The sequence below is a fragment of the Engystomops pustulosus genome, chromosome 11 (genome assembly GCF_040894005.1).
Source record: "Engystomops pustulosus chromosome 11, aEngPut4.maternal, whole genome shotgun sequence".
In the NCBI taxonomy this organism is placed as follows: Eukaryota; Metazoa; Chordata; class Amphibia; order Anura; family Leptodactylidae; genus Engystomops; species Engystomops pustulosus.
Window position 1 is genome coordinate 63,945,372 of NC_092421.1, and position 19,051 is coordinate 63,964,422.

The following is a 19,051-nucleotide window of genomic DNA, read 5'->3' on the forward strand; positions in this document are numbered from 1 at the left end:
TCTTCTTCCGATTTTTAAGCGTTTTTGTGCCTTTTGTTGTTTTTTCAGTGGAGCTCCTACGTTTTTTCATACGTTTCCAGATTTTTGGCACATTAACGGTTAAAAGTTGCAAATTTTTTTCCGCAAATAACCTCCAATCTGGAAAAGGCGTAGGCAAGGGACTGCTTAAAACATTTGAGACAAAAGACTCCCATGCTTGATTTATCAACCACTATGATAAATCAGGCCCAAAACCATAAGAAACTCAGGGACCGCCATCACCCACTAGAATAATGGGGCACATTTACTTACCCGGTCCATATCGCGATCCCCGATCCGGACGGTCCGAAGAAGATGAAGTCCGGCGCGATTCACCAAGATCGTGCGCACAAGATCCTGCATCTGTCGCTTCCCCGCTTAGGTCCATCGGAGTTCACCTTCTTCTTCCTGGTGCATGTAAGTGCATTGTCTTGCGACACAATTTGAGATGTTAAATCCCGCGCGTTGTCCAAATCCGTCGGATCGTCCAACGGCCCGCCCCCCCCAATTTGTGTCATGTGAAAGCCAGGGTCGATGCGTCAAAATCCGATCGCGTGCGCCAAAAACCCCAGTAAAATGCGACGCAAAACAGAAAAATTCAGGAAACCCAACGGAAATGCGTTCCGCGGACCCTAAGTAAATGTGCCCCAATATGTTACTGCTGGATCTGTGGTTTTTTGGTAATGTCTGTAGGAACTGACATAGGAATAAGTTTGGTCTCCTGTGATGTATCCTGTAAATGTCGCTGTGGTCGCCTGGACTCTCCAGGTTCAGGTTTCAGTCTCAGTTGTGTGTGCCCCATCTCACCCCCTGGACCCTGTGTCCCCAACTGTGGAGGGCGGGGGAGTCGCATCTTTCATGTAGAACACAGAAGCCCCTATTCTCCCTCCAGCCGCGTGTTTCGGGTCCTCCCCTCCAGCAGTGACCACCAAGATGCCCCGGGACGTTATGTGGGAATCGTCTCTGCGGAGACTTCAAAGAACCTGAGATAAAAGCTGATGGTTCCCCATAAAACCTCTGAGACCCAATAAATCGGAGCGTGAGACACTGGGCGGCTGGCGGACCCTCCTGCATTCCTCATCATTAACCTGTCACATCGCTCGCCAGAGTTTTGGGTCGTGGTTTGAGGCAGTTGTCAGTTTTCCGGATTTTGTTTTTATTATTTGGGGTCTTCCTCTGACCACCGCTCCACACTCTGGGGTATGAGGGTGATCGCTGCCCGGGGGCGAGGACGTGATGTGTAACTATGGAGTCTCTTCTCTGCAGGTTATCCAGGACATCAGCGGGACACAGAGTGACTCCAACCCTGACAGTTCTCTGATCACCGCTGACAATCCAAGGCCCGTGCACAGCAAGGTACAGAGCTCAGAGCGCCCCCATCAGGTCTATGTCCAGGGGCCAAGGGGGAAGGATGAGGGTGTAAAGGTCTCTAGGATTTGTGCCAAGAATTTTATGTAAAATTTAGTTTAAATGCTACTGATGAAAGCCTGTGAGCCCCCCCCCCCCCTCATAGAGAAAGCCTGCGAGTCCTGCCCCCCTCATAGAGAAAGCTTGTGAGTCCTCCCCCCCACTCATAGAGAAAGCCTGTGAGTCCCCCCCCCCCACTCATAGAGAAAGCCTGTGAGTCCCCCCCCCCCCACTCATAGAGAAAGCCTGTGAGTCCCCCCCCCCACTCATAGAGAAAGCCTGTGAGTCCCCCCCCCCCCACTCATAGAGAAAGCCTGTGAGTCCTCCTCCCCCCACCCTCATAGAGAAAGCCTGTGAGTCCTGCTTCCCTTCACCAACTAATATAGAGTCACAAGGTGAGATCAGTCACTGATAATGGACCTTGTTTAACATCACAGGGAGAAGTAACAGACAGATATTCTGCCGCATCTGAAAGTGGGAGCAGCACAGACGGACACCCCGAGACCCCTGAGGTCAAGGAAGGTAAAAAAAGATCTGAAATGGAAACACTGTCCATATATATATATACAGGAGAAGTAGTACTGTGCACTGTACATATATATACAGAGGAAGTAATACTGTGCACTGTACATATATATACAGGAGAAGTAGTACTGTGCACTGTCCATATATATACAGGAGAAGTAGTACTGTGCACTGTACATATATATACAGGAGAAGTTGTACTGTGCACTGTCCATATATATATACAGGAGAAGTGGTACTGTGCACTGTCCATATATATACAGGAGAAGTAGTACTGTGCACTGTCCATATATATATACAGGAGAAGTAGTACTGTGCACTGTCCATATATATACAGGAGATGTAGTACTGTGCACTGTCCATATATATATACAGGAGAAGTAGTACTGTGCACTGTCCATTTATATACAGGAGAAGTAGTACTGTGCACTGTCCATATATATATACAGGAGAAGTAGTACTGTGCACTGTCCATATATATACAGGAGAAGTAGTACTGTGCACTGTACATATATATACAGGAGAAGTAGTACTGTGCACTGCCCATATATATACAGGAGAAGTAGTACTGTGCACTGTACATATATATATATATACAGGAGAAGTAGTACTGTGCACAGTCCATATATATACAGGAGAAGTAGTACTGTGCACTGTCCATATATATATATATATATACAGGAGAAGTAGTACTGTGCACTGTATATATATATATACAGGAGAAGTAGTACTGTGCACTGTCCATATATATACAGGAGAAGTAGTACTGTGCACTGTCCATATATATACAGGAGAAGTAGTACTGTGCACTGTCCATATATATATATACAGGAGAAGTAGTACTGTGCACTGTCCATATATATACAGGAGAAGTAGTACTGTGCACTGTCCATATATATACAGGAGAAGTAGTACTGTGCACTGTCCATATATATACAGGAGAAGTAGTACTGTGCACTATACATATATATATATACAGGAGAAGTAGTACTGTGCACTGTCCATATATATACAGGAGAAGTAGTACTGTGCACTATACATATATATATACAGGAGAAGTAGTACTGTGCACTGTCCATATATACATATATACAGGAGAAGTAGTACTGTGCACTGTCCATATATATACAGGAGATGTAGTACTGTGCACTGTCCATATATATACAGGAGAAGTAGTACTGTGCACTGTCCATATATATACAGGAGAAGTAGTACTGTGCACTATACATATATATATACAGGAGAAGTAGTACTGTGCACTGTCCATATATACATATATACAGGAGAAGTAGTACTGTGCACTGTCCATATATATACAGGAGAAGCAGTACTGTGCACTATACATATATATATACAGGAGAAGTAGTACTGTGCACTGTCCATATATACATATATACAGGAGAAGTAGTACTGTGCACTGTCCATATATATACAGGAGAAGTGGTACTGTGCACTGTACATATATATTATACAGGAGAAGTAGTACTGTGCACAGTCCATATATATATACAGGAGAAGTAGTACTGTGCATTGTCCATATATATATACATGAGAAGTAGTACTGTGCACTGTCCATATATATATACAGGAGAAGTAGTACTGTGCACTGTCCATATATATATACAGGAGAAGTAGTACTGTGCACTGTCCATATATATATAGGAGAAGTAGTACTGTGCACTGTCCATATATATATACAGGAGAAGTAGTACTGTGCACTGTCCATATATATATATACAGGAGAAGTAGTACTGTGCACTGTCCATATATATATAGGAGAAGTAGTACTGTGCACTGTCCATATATATATACAGGAGAAGTAGTACTGTGCACTGTCCATATATATACAGGAGAAGTAGTACTGTGCACTATACATATATATATACAGGAGAAGTAGTACTGTGCACTGTCCATATATACATATATACAGGAGAAGTAGTACTGTGCACTGTCCATATATATACAGGAGATGTAGTACTGTGCACTGTCCATATATATACAGGAGATGTAGTACTGTGCACTGTCCATATATATACAGGAGAAGTAGTACTGTGCACTGTCCATATATATACAGGAGAAGTAGTACTGTGCACTGTCCATATATATATACAGGAGAAGTAGTACTGTGCACTGTCCATATATATATACAGGAGAAGTAGTACTGTGCACTGTCCATATATATATATACAGGAGAAGTAGTACTGTGCACTGTCCATATATATATAGGAGAAGTAGTACTGTGCACTGTCCATATATATATACAGGAGAAGTAGTACTGTGCACTGTCCATATATATACAGGAGAAGTAGTACTGTGCACTATACATATATATATACAGGAGAAGTAGTACTGTGCACTGTCCATATATACATATATACAGGAGAAGTAGTACTGTGCACTGTCCATATATATACAGGAGATGTAGTACTGTGCACTGTCCATATATATACAGGAGAAGTAGTACTGTGCACTGTCCATATATATACAGGAGAAGCAGTACTGTGCACTATACATATATATATACAGGAGAAGTAGTACTGTGCACTGTCCATATATACATATATACAGGAGAAGTAGTACTGTGCACTGTCCATATATATACAGGAGAAGTGGTACTGTGCACTGTACATATATATTATACAGGAGAAGTAGTACTGTGCACAGTCCATATATATATACAGGAGAAGTAGTACTGTGCATTGTCCATATATATATACATGAGAAGTAGTACTGTGCACTGTCCATATATATACCGGAGAAGTAGTACTGTGCACTGTCCATATATATATACAGGAGAAGTAGTACTGTGCACTGTCCATATATATATACAGGAGAAGTAGTACTGTGCACTGTCCATATATATATAGGAGAAGTAGTACTGTGCACTGTCCATATATATATACAGGAGAAGTAGTACTGTGCACTGTCCATATATATATATACAGGAGAAGTAGTACTGTGCACTGTCCATATATATATAGGAGAAGTAGTACTGTGCACTGTCCATATATATATACAGGAGAAGTAGTACTGTGCACTGTACATATATATACAGGAGAAGTGGTACTGTGCACTGTCCATATATATACAGGAGAAGTAGTACTGTGCACTATACATATATATATATACAGGAGAAGTAGTACTGTGCACTGTCCATATATACATATATACAGGAGAAGTAGTACTGTGCACTGTCCATATATATACAGGAGAAGTAGTACTGTGCACTATACATATATATATACAGGAGAAGTAGTACTGTGCACTGTCCATATATACATATATACAGGAGAAGTAGTACTGTGCACTGTCCATATATATACAGGAGAAGTAGTACTGTGCACTGTACATATATATACAGGAGAAGTAGTACTGTGCACTGCCCATATATATACAGGAGAAGTAGTACTGTGCACTGTCCATTTATATACAGGAGAAGTAGTACTGTGCACTGTACATATATATAGGAGAAGTAGTACTGTGCACTGTCCATATATATATATATATATACAGGAGAAGTAGTACTGTGCACTGTATATATATATATATACAGGAGAAGTAGTACTGTGCACTGTCCATATATATACAGGAGAAGTAGTACTGTGCACTGTCCATATATATACAGGAGAAGTAGTACTGTGCACTGTCCATATATATACAGGAGAAGTAGTACTGTGCACTATACATATATATATATATACAGGAGAAGTAGTACTGTGCACTGTCCATATATATACAGGAGAAGTAGTACTGTGCACTATACATATATATATACAGGAGAAGTAGTACTGTGCACTGTCCATATATACATATATACAGGAGAAGTAGTACTGTGCACTGTCCATATATATACAGGAGATGTAGTACTGTGCACTGTCCATATATATACAGGAGAAGTAGTACTGTGCACTGTCCATATATATACAGGAGAAGTAGTACTGTGCACTATACATATATATATACAGGAGAAGTAGTACTGTGCACTGTCCATATATACATATATACAGGAGAAGTAGTACTGTGCACTGTCCATATATATACAGGAGAAGCAGTACTGTGCACTATACATATATATATACAGGAGAAGTAGTACTGTGCACTGTCCATATATACATATATACAGGAGAAGTAGTACTGTGCACTGTCCATATATATACAGGAGAAGTGGTACTGTGCACTGTACATATATATTATACAGGAGAAGTAGTACTGTGCACAGTCCATATATATATACAGGAGAAGTAGTACTGTGCATTGTCCATATATATATACATGAGAAGTAGTACTGTGCACTGTCCATATATATACCGGAGAAGTAGTACTGTGCACTGTCCATATATATATATACAGGAGAAGTAGTACTGTGCACTGTCCATATATATATACAGGAGAAGTAGTACTGTGCACTGTCCATATATATATAGGAGAAGTAGTACTGTGCACTGTCCATATATATATACAGGAGAAGTAGTACTGTGCACTGTCCATATATATATATACAGGAGAAGTAGTACTGTGCACTGTCCATATATATATAGGAGAAGTAGTACTGTGCACTGTCCATATATATATACAGGAGAAGTAGTACTGTGCACTGTACATATATATACAGGAGAAGTGGTACTGTGCACTGTCCATATATATACAGGAGAAGTAGTACTGTGCACTATACATATATATATATACAGGAGAAGTAGTACTGTGCACTGTCCATATATACATATATACAGGAGAAGTAGTACTGTGCACTGTCCATATATATACAGGAGAAGTAGTACTGTGCACTATACATATATATATACAGGAGAAGTAGTACTGTGCACTGTGCATATATATACAGAGGAAGTAGTACTGTGCACTGTCCATATATATACAGGAGAAGTAGTACTGTGCACTGTCCATATATATACAGAAGTAGTACTGTGCACTGTCCATATATACATATATACAGGAGAAGTAGTACTGTGCACTGTCCATATATATACAGGAGATGTAGTACTGTGCACTGTCCATATATATACAGGAGAAGTAGTACTGTGCACTGTCCATATATATATACAGGAGAAGTAGTACTGTGCACTATACATATATATATATATATACAGGAGAAGTAGTACTGTGCACTGTCCATATATACATATATACAGGAGAAGTAGTACTGTGCACTGTCCATATATATACAGGAGAAGTAGTACTGTGCACTATACATATATATATACAGGAGAAGTAGTACTGTGCACTGTCCATATATACATATATACAGGAGAAGTAGTACTGTGCACTGTCCATATATATACAGGAGAAGTGGTACTGTGCACTGTACATATATATTATACAGGAGAAGTAGTACTGTGCACTGTACATATATATTATACAGGAGAAGTAGTACTGTGCACTGTCCATATATATACAGGAGAAGTAGTACTGTGCATTGTCCATATATATATATATACCTGAGAAGTAGTACTGTGCACTGTCCATATATATACCGGAGAAGTAGTACTGTGCACTGTCCATATATATATACAGGAGAAGTAGTACTGTGCACTGTCCATATATATATATACAGGAGAAGTAGTACTGTGCACTGTCCATATATATATATACAGGAGAAGTAGTACTGTGCACTGTACATATATATACAGGAGAAGTAGTACTGTGCACTGTCCATATATATATACAGGAGAAGTAGTACTGTGCACTGTCCATATATATACAGGAGAAGTAGTACTGTGCACTATACATATATATATACAGGAGAAGTAGTACCGTGCACTGTCCATATATATACAGGAGAAGTAGTACTGTGCACTGTCCATATATATACAGGAGAAGTAGTACTGTGCACTGTCCATATATACATATATACAGGAGAAGTAGTACTGTGCACTGTCCATATATATACAGGAGAAGTAGTACTGTGCACTATACATATATATATATATATACAGGAGAAGTAGTACTGTGCACTGTCCATATATACATATATACAGGAGAAGTAGTACTGTGCACTGTCCATATATATACAGGAGATGTAGTACTGTGCACTGTCCATATATATACAGGAGAAGTAGTACTGTGCACTGTCCATATATATACAGGAGAAGTAGTACTGTGCACTATACATATATATATACAGGAGAAGTAGTACTGTGCACTGTCCATATATACATATATACAGGAGAAGTAGTACTGTGCACTGTCCATATATATACAGGAGAAGTAGTACTGTGCACTGTCCATATATACATATATACAGGAGAAGTAGTACTGTGCACTGTCCATATATACATATATACAGGAGAAGTAGTACTGTGCACTGTCCATATATATACAGGAGAAGTAGTACTGTGCACTATACATATATATATACAGGAGAAGTAGTACTGTGCACTGTCCATATATACATATATACAGGTGAAGTAGTACTGTGCACTGTCCATATATATACAGGAGAAGTAGTACTGTGCACTGTACATATATATTATACAGGAGAAGTAGTACTGTGCACTGTCCATATATATATACAGGAGAAGTAGTACTGTGCATTGTCCATATATATATACACGAGAAGTAGTACTGTGCACTGTCCATATATATACCGGAGAAGTAGTACTGTGCACTGTCCATATATATATACAGGAGAAGTAGTACTGTGCACTGTCCATATATATATACAGGAGAAGTAGTACTGTGCACTGTCCACATATATATAGGAGAAGTAGTACTGTGCACTGTCCATATATATATACAGGAGAAGTAGTACTGTGCACTGTCCATATATATATATACAGGAGAAGTAGTACTGTGCACTGTCCATATATATATATACAGGAGAAGTAGTACTGTGCACTGTCCATATATATATATACAGGAGAAGTAGTACTGTGCACTGTCCATATATATATAGGAGAAGTAGTACTGTGCACTGTCCATATATATACAGGAGAAGTAGTACTGTGCACTGTCCATATATATATACAGGAGAAGTAGTACTGTGCACTGTACATATATATACAGGAGAAGTAGTACTGTGCACTGTCCATATATATACAGGAGAAGTGGTACTGTGCAATGTCCATTTATATACAGGAGAAGTAGTACTGTGCACTGTCCATATATATATAGGAGAAGTAGTACTGTGCACTGTCCATATATATATACAGGAGAAGTAGTACTGTGCACTGTCCATATATATACAGGAGAAATAGTACTGTGCACTGTACATATATATATACAGGAGAAGTAGTACTGTGCACTGTACATATATATATACAGGAGAAGTAGTACTGTGCACTGTCCATATATATACAGGAGAAATAGTACTGTGCACTGTACATATATATATATATATATATATATATATATATATATATATATATATATATACAGGAGAAGTAGTACTGTGCACTATACATATATATACAGGAGAAGTAGTACTGTGCACTGTCCATATATATACAGGAGAAGTAGTACTGTGCACAGTCCATATATATATAGGAGAAGTAGTACTGTGCTCTGTCCATATATATATACAGGAGAAGTAGTACTGTGCACTGTCCATATATATATACAGGAGAAGTAGTACTGTGCACTGTACATATATATACAGGAGAAGTAGTACTGTGCACTGTCCATATATATATACAGGAGAAGTAGTACTGTGCACTGTCCATATATATATAGGAGAAGTAGTACTGTGCACTGTCCATAAATATACAGGAGAAGTAGTACTGTGCACTGTACATATATATATAGGAGAAGTAGTACTGTGCTCTGTCCATATATATACAGGAGAAGTAGTACTGTGCACTATACATATATATACAGGAGAAGTAGTACTGTGCACTGTCCATATATATACAGGAGAAGTAGTACTGTGCACTGTCCATATATATATAGGAGAAGTAGTACTGTGCACAGTCCATATATATATAGGAGAAGTAGTACTGTGCTCTGTCCATATATATACAGGAGAAGTAGTACTGTGCACTGTACATATATATACAGGAGAAGTAGTACTGTGTACTGTCCATATATATACACAGGAGAAGTAGTACTGTGCACTGTCCATATATATATACAGGAGATGTGGTACTGTGCACTGTACATATATATTATACAGGAGAAGTAGTACTGTGCACAGTCCATATATATATACAGGAGAAGTAGTACTGTGCACTGTACATATATATACAGGAGAAGTAGTACTGTGCACTGTACATATATATACAGGAGAAGTAGTACTGTGTACTGTCCATATATATACACAGGAGAAGTAGTACTGTGCACTGTCCATATATATATACAGGAGAAGTAGTACTGTGCACTGTCCATATATATATACACAGGAGAAGTAGTACTGTGCACTGTACATATACATACAGAAGTAGTACTGTGCACTGTCCATATATACAGGAGAAGTAGTACTGTGTACTGTCCATATATATACACAGGAGAAGTAGTACTGTGCACTGTCCATATATATATACAGGAGATGTAGTACTGTGCACTGTCCATATATATATATACAGGAGAAGTGGTACTGTGCACTGTCTATCTATATATATATATATATATATATATATATATATATATATATATATATATACACAAGAGAAGTGATACTATGTGGGGTCCGTATGTTAGGATTACTCTCGGCCTGGAGCAGGATTGTGAGGGGATGTTTTGGGGGCGCCTCCTCTGGTTCCAGTGACTGCTCCTTTGTCCGGACGATGATTGAGGCTGCTGGAGGCTTCTGTCCGGTCGCACAATGACTCTTTGTGTGGAGATGTTTCTGTGGGTGATTATGGAGCAGGAATAGGAAGCAGCTTCTCTCCTGTGATCCGGGAAGACCCTGTGCCGCCCCTCGGTAATCCCGGGGTCCACTGAAACTGAAGACATCCAGACTTTCTGCTTGTACTCCATTGTATGATACTAGACATACAGTACAATGGGTTATGCGGGGCTGGGGGGACATGCGGCGCCCCCCATCATCAGGCAGACCCTCATGGCACTGCTTATCTCTCCACTTTCTCCCAGTGAAGAAGAAAGGACCATCTGGTCTGAAACTCAGCAACCTGATGAATCTGGGGAGGAAGAAGTCGGCTTCCATGGAGAGTCCCGAGAAGACCCTGGAGACCTGCAGTATGTGCTGCCCCCTGCAGGAGAGGACAGGGGGGGTTATAGTCATGATCTGTAACATTGTGGGGGGATACATGAATAGTCACATGTGCCCCTCGTATCCTCACATGACATTATGGTTACCGGATACACAATGTTACCTATATGTAGCACAGCCTTACATTACCCTCCAGGAGAGGGGAAGGTTCTCCCTGTAGGGGGCAGTAATATCCAAGATGTCACCATCATCTCTCCCTGCAGATTATCTGAACGTCCTAATAAACAGTCAGTGGAAATCCAGATATTGCTGTGTGAAGGACGGACATCTGCACTTCTACCAGGACAGGAACAAGAACAAGGCTGCCACACATCCAGTGTCCCTCATAGGCTGCGACGTCACCCCCCAGCCCACCCCGGACCACCTCTACTCCTTCCGCATCCTACATAACGGGGAGGAGCTGGCCACACTAGAGGTAATGCTCTATATACTGCCCCTATGTACAAGAATATAACTACTATAATACTGCCCCCTATGTACAAGAATATAACTACTATAATACTGTCCCCTATGTACAAGAATATAACTACTATAATACTGCCCCCTATGTGCAAGAATATAACTACTATAATACCGCCCCCTATGTACAAGACTATAACTACTATAATACTGCCCCCTATGTACAAGAATATAACTACTATAATACCGCCCCCTATGTACAAGACTATAACTACTATAATACTGCCCCCTATGTGCAAGAATATAACTACTATAATACTGCCCCTATGTACAAGAATATAACTACTATAATACTGCCCCCTATGTACAAGAATATAACTACTATAATACTGCCCCCTATGTACAAGAATATAACTACTATAATACTGCCCCCTATGTACAAGAATATAACTACTATAATCCTGCCCCCTATGTACAAGAATATAACTACTATAATACTGACCCCTATGTACAAGAATATAACTACTATAATACTGCCCCCTATGTGCAAGAATATAACTACTATAATACTGCCCCCTATGTGCAAGAATATAACTACTATAATCCTGCCCCCTATGTGCAAGAATATAACTACTATAATCCTGCCCCCTATGTACAAGAATATAACTACTATAATACTGCCCCCTATGTGCAAGAATATAACTACTATAATACTGCCCCCTATGTACAAGAATATAACTACTATAATACCGCCCCCTATGTGCAAGAATGTAACTTCTATAATACCGCCATCTGTGTACAAGAATATAACTACTATAATACTTCCCCCTATGTACAAGAATATAACTACTATAATACTGCCCCCTATGTACAGGAATATAACTACTATAATACTGCCCCCTATGTACAAGACTATAACTACTATAATACTGCCCCCTATGTACAGGAATATAACTACTATAATACTGCCTCCTATGTACAAGAATATAACTACTATAATACTGCCCCCTATGTACTAGAATATAACTACCATAATACTGCCCCCTTTGTACAAGAATATAACTACTATAATACTGCCCCCTATGTACAAGAATATAACTACTATAATACTGCCCCCTATGTACAAGAATATAACTACTATAATACTGCCCCCTTTGTACAAGACTATAACTACTATAATACTGCCCCCTATGTACAAGAATATAACTACTATAATACTGCTCCCTATGTACAAGAATATAACTACTATAATACTGCCCCCTATGTACAAGAATATAACTACTATAATACTGCCCCCTATCTACAAGAATATAACTACTATAATACCGCCCCCTATGTGCAAGAATATAACTTCTATAATACTGCCATCTGTGTACAAGAATATAACTACTATAATACTGCTCCCTATGTACAAGAATATAACTACTATAATACTGCCCCTATGTACAAGAATATAACTACTATAATACTGCCCCTATGTACAAGAATATAACTACTATAATACTGCCCCCTATGTACAAGAATATAACTACTATAATACTGCCCCCTATGTACAAGAATATAACTACTATAATACTGCCCCCTATGTACAAGAATATAACTACTATAATACTGCCCCCTATGTACAGCAATATAACTACTATAATACTACCCCCTATGTACAGGAATATAACTACTATAATACTGCCCCCTATGTACAAGAATATAACTACTATAATACCGCCCCCTATGTGCAAGAATGTAACTTCTATAATACTGCCATCTGTGTACAAGAATATAACTACTATAATACTTCCCCCTATGTACAAGAATATAACTACTATAATACTGCCCCCTATGTACAGGAATATAACTACTATAATACTGCCCCCTATGTACAAGACTATAACTACTATAATACTGCCCCCTATGTACAGGAATATAACTACTATAATACTGCCCCCTATGTACAAGACTATACCTACTATAATACTGCCCCCTATGTACAGGAATATAACTACTATAATACTGCCTCCTATGTACAAGAATATAACTACTATAATACTGCCCCCTATGTACTAGAATATAACTACCATAATACTGCCCCCTTTGTACAAGAATATAACTACTATAATACTGCCCCCTATGTACAAGAATATAACTACTATAATACTGCCCCCTATGTACAAGAATATAACTACTATAATACTGCCCCCTTTGTACAAGACTATAACTACTATAATACTGCCCCCTATGTACAAGAATATAACTACTATAATACTGCCCCCTATGTACAAGAATATAACTACTATAATACTGCCCCCTATGTACAAGAATATAACTACTATAATACCGCCCCCTATGTGCAAGAATATAACTTCTATAATACTGCCATCTGTGTACAAGAATATAACTACTATAATACTGCTCCCTATGTACAAGAATATAACTACTATAATACTGCCCCCTATGTACAAGAATATAACTACTATAATACAGCCCCCTATGTACAGGAATATAACTACTATAATACTTCCCCCTATGTACAAGAATATAACTACTATAATACTGCCTCCTATGTACAAGAATATAACTACTATAATACTGCCCCATATGTACAAGAATATAACTACTATAATACTGCCCCATATGTACAAGAATATAACTACTATAATACTGCCCCCTATGTACAGGAATATAACTACTATAATACTTCCCCCTATGTACAAGAATATAACTACTATAATACTGCCTCCTATGTACAAGAATATAACTACTATAATACTGCCCCCTATGTACAAGAATATAACTACTATAATACTGCCCCTATGTACAGGAATATAACTACTATAATACTGCTCTCTATGTACAAGAATATAACTACTATAATACTGCCTCCTATGTACAAGAATATAACTACTATAATACTGCCCCCTATGTACAATAATATAACTACTATAATACTTCCCCCTATGTACAAGAATATAACTACTATAATACTGCCCCCTATGTACTAGAATATAACTACCATAATACTGCCCCCTATGTACAAGAATATAACTACTATAATACTGCCACCTATGTACAGGAATATAACAACTATAATACTGCCTCCTATGTACAAGAATATAATTACTATAATACTGCCCCCTATGTACAAGAATATAACTACTATAATACTGTCCGGTAACATGTCTCCCTCTAGTGGAGATGCTGTGTATGTACATCCTCTCTGTGACGCTGTTTATCTATGTGACAGGCGAAGTCCTCGGAGGACATGGGTCACTGGTTGGGGCTTCTCCTGTCAGAGTCGGGATCCAAGACGGATCCAGAAGAATTCAGCTACGACTACGTAGACGCTGAGCGTGTGTCCTGTATCGTGAGCGCCGCCAAGAACTCCTTGTTGTGAGTGTGACACCGCCATCAGGAGTGCTCATCCCTGGGCCACAAGCAGAGCTCCACCTAAACCCAATCCGCCATATGGTGCATTCTCCCCTGAAACTGTGCATATTGTACTGCCATATAGTCCACACATGACACCACCAAGTAATCTCCATACTGTATATTTTGTACTTATTATATGTGAACTATATGACAATATTATTTCCATATAGTTCATTTCTAATCATGTGATATGGCTCACACTCCACACCGTCATACAGTGCACCCTATAGAGAACATAGATAATACCACTATATGTATATTACTGCTCTATAGTACACATATGAGAGCACTATATTGCGGTATTACATGTGTCAACCACAGAGCTGTATTATATATGTGCACCATAGAGCAGTATTATGTAATAGTACTTTATAGTGCGTATATGCGATACCGCTCTATTGTGCACATATAATATATAATACTGCTGTATTACATATTTTCCTGTAGTGTAACCGCGGTAATGACATAAGCGCTGCCTCCATATTCTCTTCTATAATCTCTCTTCTTTTTTCAGCCTGATGCAGAGGAAATACTCAGAGCCGAACACGTACATTGACAATCCGCGGGATGGGAGGAGTCAGCAGGACGACCTGTACGATGATGTGGATGTGTCAGACATGGTGGTAAGTGACCAGAACTGCCAAGCTCATTATCATGGATCATCCTGTCCACCTCCAGTAATCCAGAACCTCCTGGGACACAACCGTCCGCTCATTCATCCAGAACCTCCCGGCACGGCCGTCTACCCCTCATCCAGAGCCTCCCGGAACAGTCGTCCACTCATTCATCCAGAACCTCCCGGCACGGCCATCCACTCCTGCAGAACCTCCTAATAAATAATAAAACCATTATTTATATAGTGCACAAAGATTCCGCAGCGCTGCACAGAGCTTCCCAGATCGATCCCTGTCCCCAATGGGGCTCACAATCTAATCAACCTACCAGTATGTTTTGGAGTGTGGGAGGAAACCAGAGGACCTGGAGGAAACCCACGCAATTACAAAAAGAACATACAAACTCTTTGCAGATGACCCTCGGACATGAACCCAGGTCCCCAGCACTGCAAGGCTGTAATGCTAACCACTGAACCTCCCCTTAAATTAAAAAAAATTCCATCACATAACACAGGGGGTCTTGATCCTGGGCCTGGTGGTCCACTCCTCTTTCTCCTTCTCCTCGGAGCCACTACATCCTGGATAAGCAGGAACTCTGTAGAAGGTTCTTGTGGGCCACACAAGGCACAAGTTTTCATCCTCTAATCTCAGATCACTTCTCTGTTCCTTGGATTGAGGAGTTGGCTCACCCGGTTAGTGCTCTGGCTCTACTAGAGGTTTCCACAGGTTGTGGGTTCAGATCCTGCTCCTGGTGACCCTGGACAGGTCACCAAATCCCTACATGTCCTGCACATTAACTTTTTGTGTGCTGGACTGTGGTTGTGTCTATGCTGAAGCCAATGTGACTGTGCTGTATAATAATTGCCCCCTGGGGCAATTATTATATATAAAAGTACTAAGTCCCACATGCACTAAAATATCCCCCAAGGCCCTCCCACAACAACATCCTGTCCTCCAGATTTTTCTCTTAGTGTCCTGCAGACAAGTGGGATTAGAGCTGCTGACACAGGACTAGAACCCAGAACCAGCAGAGGCGGAACCCAAACCCAAACCCTCTGCTCCACCACAGGGTATAAAAAACATTTGCACTACTGACTATAACATCATCAGGACTGAAGGGAGAACGCAGAGCACCACCCAGAGGATCAGTACAACATTACAGTCTCCTCTCCACTGGATGAAATGGCTGATAACAGAGAGTAATAGATTGTATTCACTACTGTAATGTGAGATGGATTAACTATTGGTGGATGATGGGGGTGATACTCCAATAGTCCTGCATGGCAGATTCCACCATATATAACAGAGATTATAGGAGAGGGCACATCCAGCACTAATACTACATATCCCACAATTCTCTGCTGCTGCTCTGGCGCCCCCTAGAACCTCCTGCCTCCAGTCACATCGGACCCAGAAATATCCAAATGAAAAGTGGAAAATTGAAGCTTATAGAAAAGTGAAAAAAATAAGAATCTGTTCACAAATAAGACAAGAAAGAAAACTGCAGGACAAGGATCCGGACAGAAAAAAACAGAAAGTGACGTGTGAGGACGTGGAGGAGGGGTCAGTCCTACACGTCCAGGATGATGTCTCTCAGGAGAGCGCGCCGTCAGCAGTAACACTAGAGCCCTGAAAGAGTGAACACCCTGCTGCCCTAGGAGGGAAATCGTGTATTCACACTGCTCATTTGAATATGTTGTAACTTTGTGATCACCTGGTGAGATGCAGTCCGAGTGATTGGCTGGTTCCCTGGAACATTCCACCCATCCCTTTAATGAGGGAGAGTCCAGGAGTCATCTCACTGATCCTTCCTACAATCCTGAGGATTTCCTCCGCTCCAGGCCTGACCCCAAACAATAATGAACTGAATCCAAGATGAGGTTGTATACATCGGATACATTCTGAGAACCAGAACCAAACTGAGAGGGACAGATAGCCCCAAGGTGTGGAGGTGATTGGTTGAATTTGATTGATGAGATAATAAGTGCTTGGGCCAGTTCACACATTGCAGTTCAATCTCTGCCTCGGAATCAGTCGGTGGTTTTCTGTACGATGTTCAAAGAGGATTCTGGAATCTACAGTCATGGCCAAAAGTTTTGAGAATGACACAAATATTATATTGTCACATGATCTGTTGCCCTCTGGTTTGTCAGATGTTTTTATCACATACAGAAATACAAGTGCAATCATATTATGAGTAACAGAAGCTTTTATTGGCAGTTACAATGAGTTACTGCAGCAAGTCAGTATTTGCAGTGTTGCCCCTTCTTCTTCAGGACCTCTGCAATTCTCCCTGGCAGCTCTCACTCACCTCCTGCACCAAATCCTGACTGATAGCCGTCCATTCCTGCACAATCACTGCTGCATCTTGTCACAATTTGTTGGTTTTTGTTTGTCCACCCGTCTCTTGATGATTGACCACAAGTTCTCAATGGGATTAAGATCTGGGGAGTTTCCAGGCCATGAACCCAAAATATCCATGTTTTGTTCCCTGAGCCATTTAGTTATCACCTTTGCTTTATGGCAAGGTGCTCCATCATGCAGGAGAAGGCATTGCTGATCACCAAACTGCTCCTGGACGGTTGGGAGAAGTTGCTCTTGGAGGACATTCTGGTACCATGCTTTATTCATAGATGTGTTTTTAGGCAAGACTGTGAGAGAGCCGATTCCCTTGGCTGAGAAGCCGCCCCACACATGAATGGTTGCAGGAGGCTTTACAGGTGACATGAGACAAGACTGGTGGTATCACTCACCTTGTCTTCTCTGAACAAGCTGTTTTCCAGATGTTCCAAACAATCGGAAAGGGGATTTATCAGAGAACATGACATTACCCCAGTCCTCAGCAGTCCACTCCCTGTACCTCCTGCAGGATATCAGTCTGTCCCTGATGTTTTTTCTGGAGAGAAGTGGCTTCTTTGTTGCCCTCCTGGACACCAGGCCTTGCTCCAAGAGTCTCCGCAGTCTCACAGTGCGTGCAGATGCCTCACACCTGCCTGATGCCATTCCTGAGCAAGCTCTGCGCTGCTGGGAGCCCCATCCCCAAGCTGAAACACTTTGAAGAGATGGTCCTGGCACTTGCTGGTCCTTCTAGGGCGCCCTGGAGCCTTTTTGGCAACAATGGAACCTCTCTCCTTGAATTCCTTGATGATGCGATAGATTGGTGACCGAGGTGCAATCTTTCTAGCTGCGATACTCTTCCCTGTTAGGCCAGTTTTGTGCAGTGCAATGATGACTGAACGTGTTTCTTTAGAGATAACCATGGTTAACAGAAGAGAAACAATGATGCCAAGCACCAGCCTCCTTTTAAAGTGTCCAGTGGTGTGATTCTTACTTAATCATGACACAGTTGTGGTTGGTGATAAGGACAGGGCTGGAGATCAATCACTGAAACCATGTTAGCTGCTCCTTTTAAGGCGCCTGCAATGAAGTTGAAATGTGTTTTGGGGGAAAAAGTCAATTTTCTAGGCAAATATTGACTTTGCAA

General features: G+C 40.4%; 1 protein-coding gene across 1 annotated transcript in view; it reads left to right on the forward strand.

Moving 5' to 3' along the window:
- The window catches only part of AFAP1L2 (actin filament associated protein 1 like 2), a 75,923-nt gene that overhangs the window by 52,954 nt on the left and 3,918 nt on the right, over window positions 1–19,051 (forward strand). Inside the window, exons 8-13 of the mRNA XM_072131170.1 lie at window positions 1,285–1,374; window positions 1,863–1,947; window positions 10,993–11,097; window positions 11,335–11,546; window positions 14,769–14,914; window positions 15,468–15,576. Of these exons, the coding sequence (XP_071987271.1) occupies window positions 1,285–1,374; window positions 1,863–1,947; window positions 10,993–11,097; window positions 11,335–11,546; window positions 14,769–14,914; window positions 15,468–15,576 (747 nt within the window). The remainder of the gene's footprint in view (window positions 1–1,284; window positions 1,375–1,862; window positions 1,948–10,992; window positions 11,098–11,334; window positions 11,547–14,768; window positions 14,915–15,467; window positions 15,577–19,051) is intronic.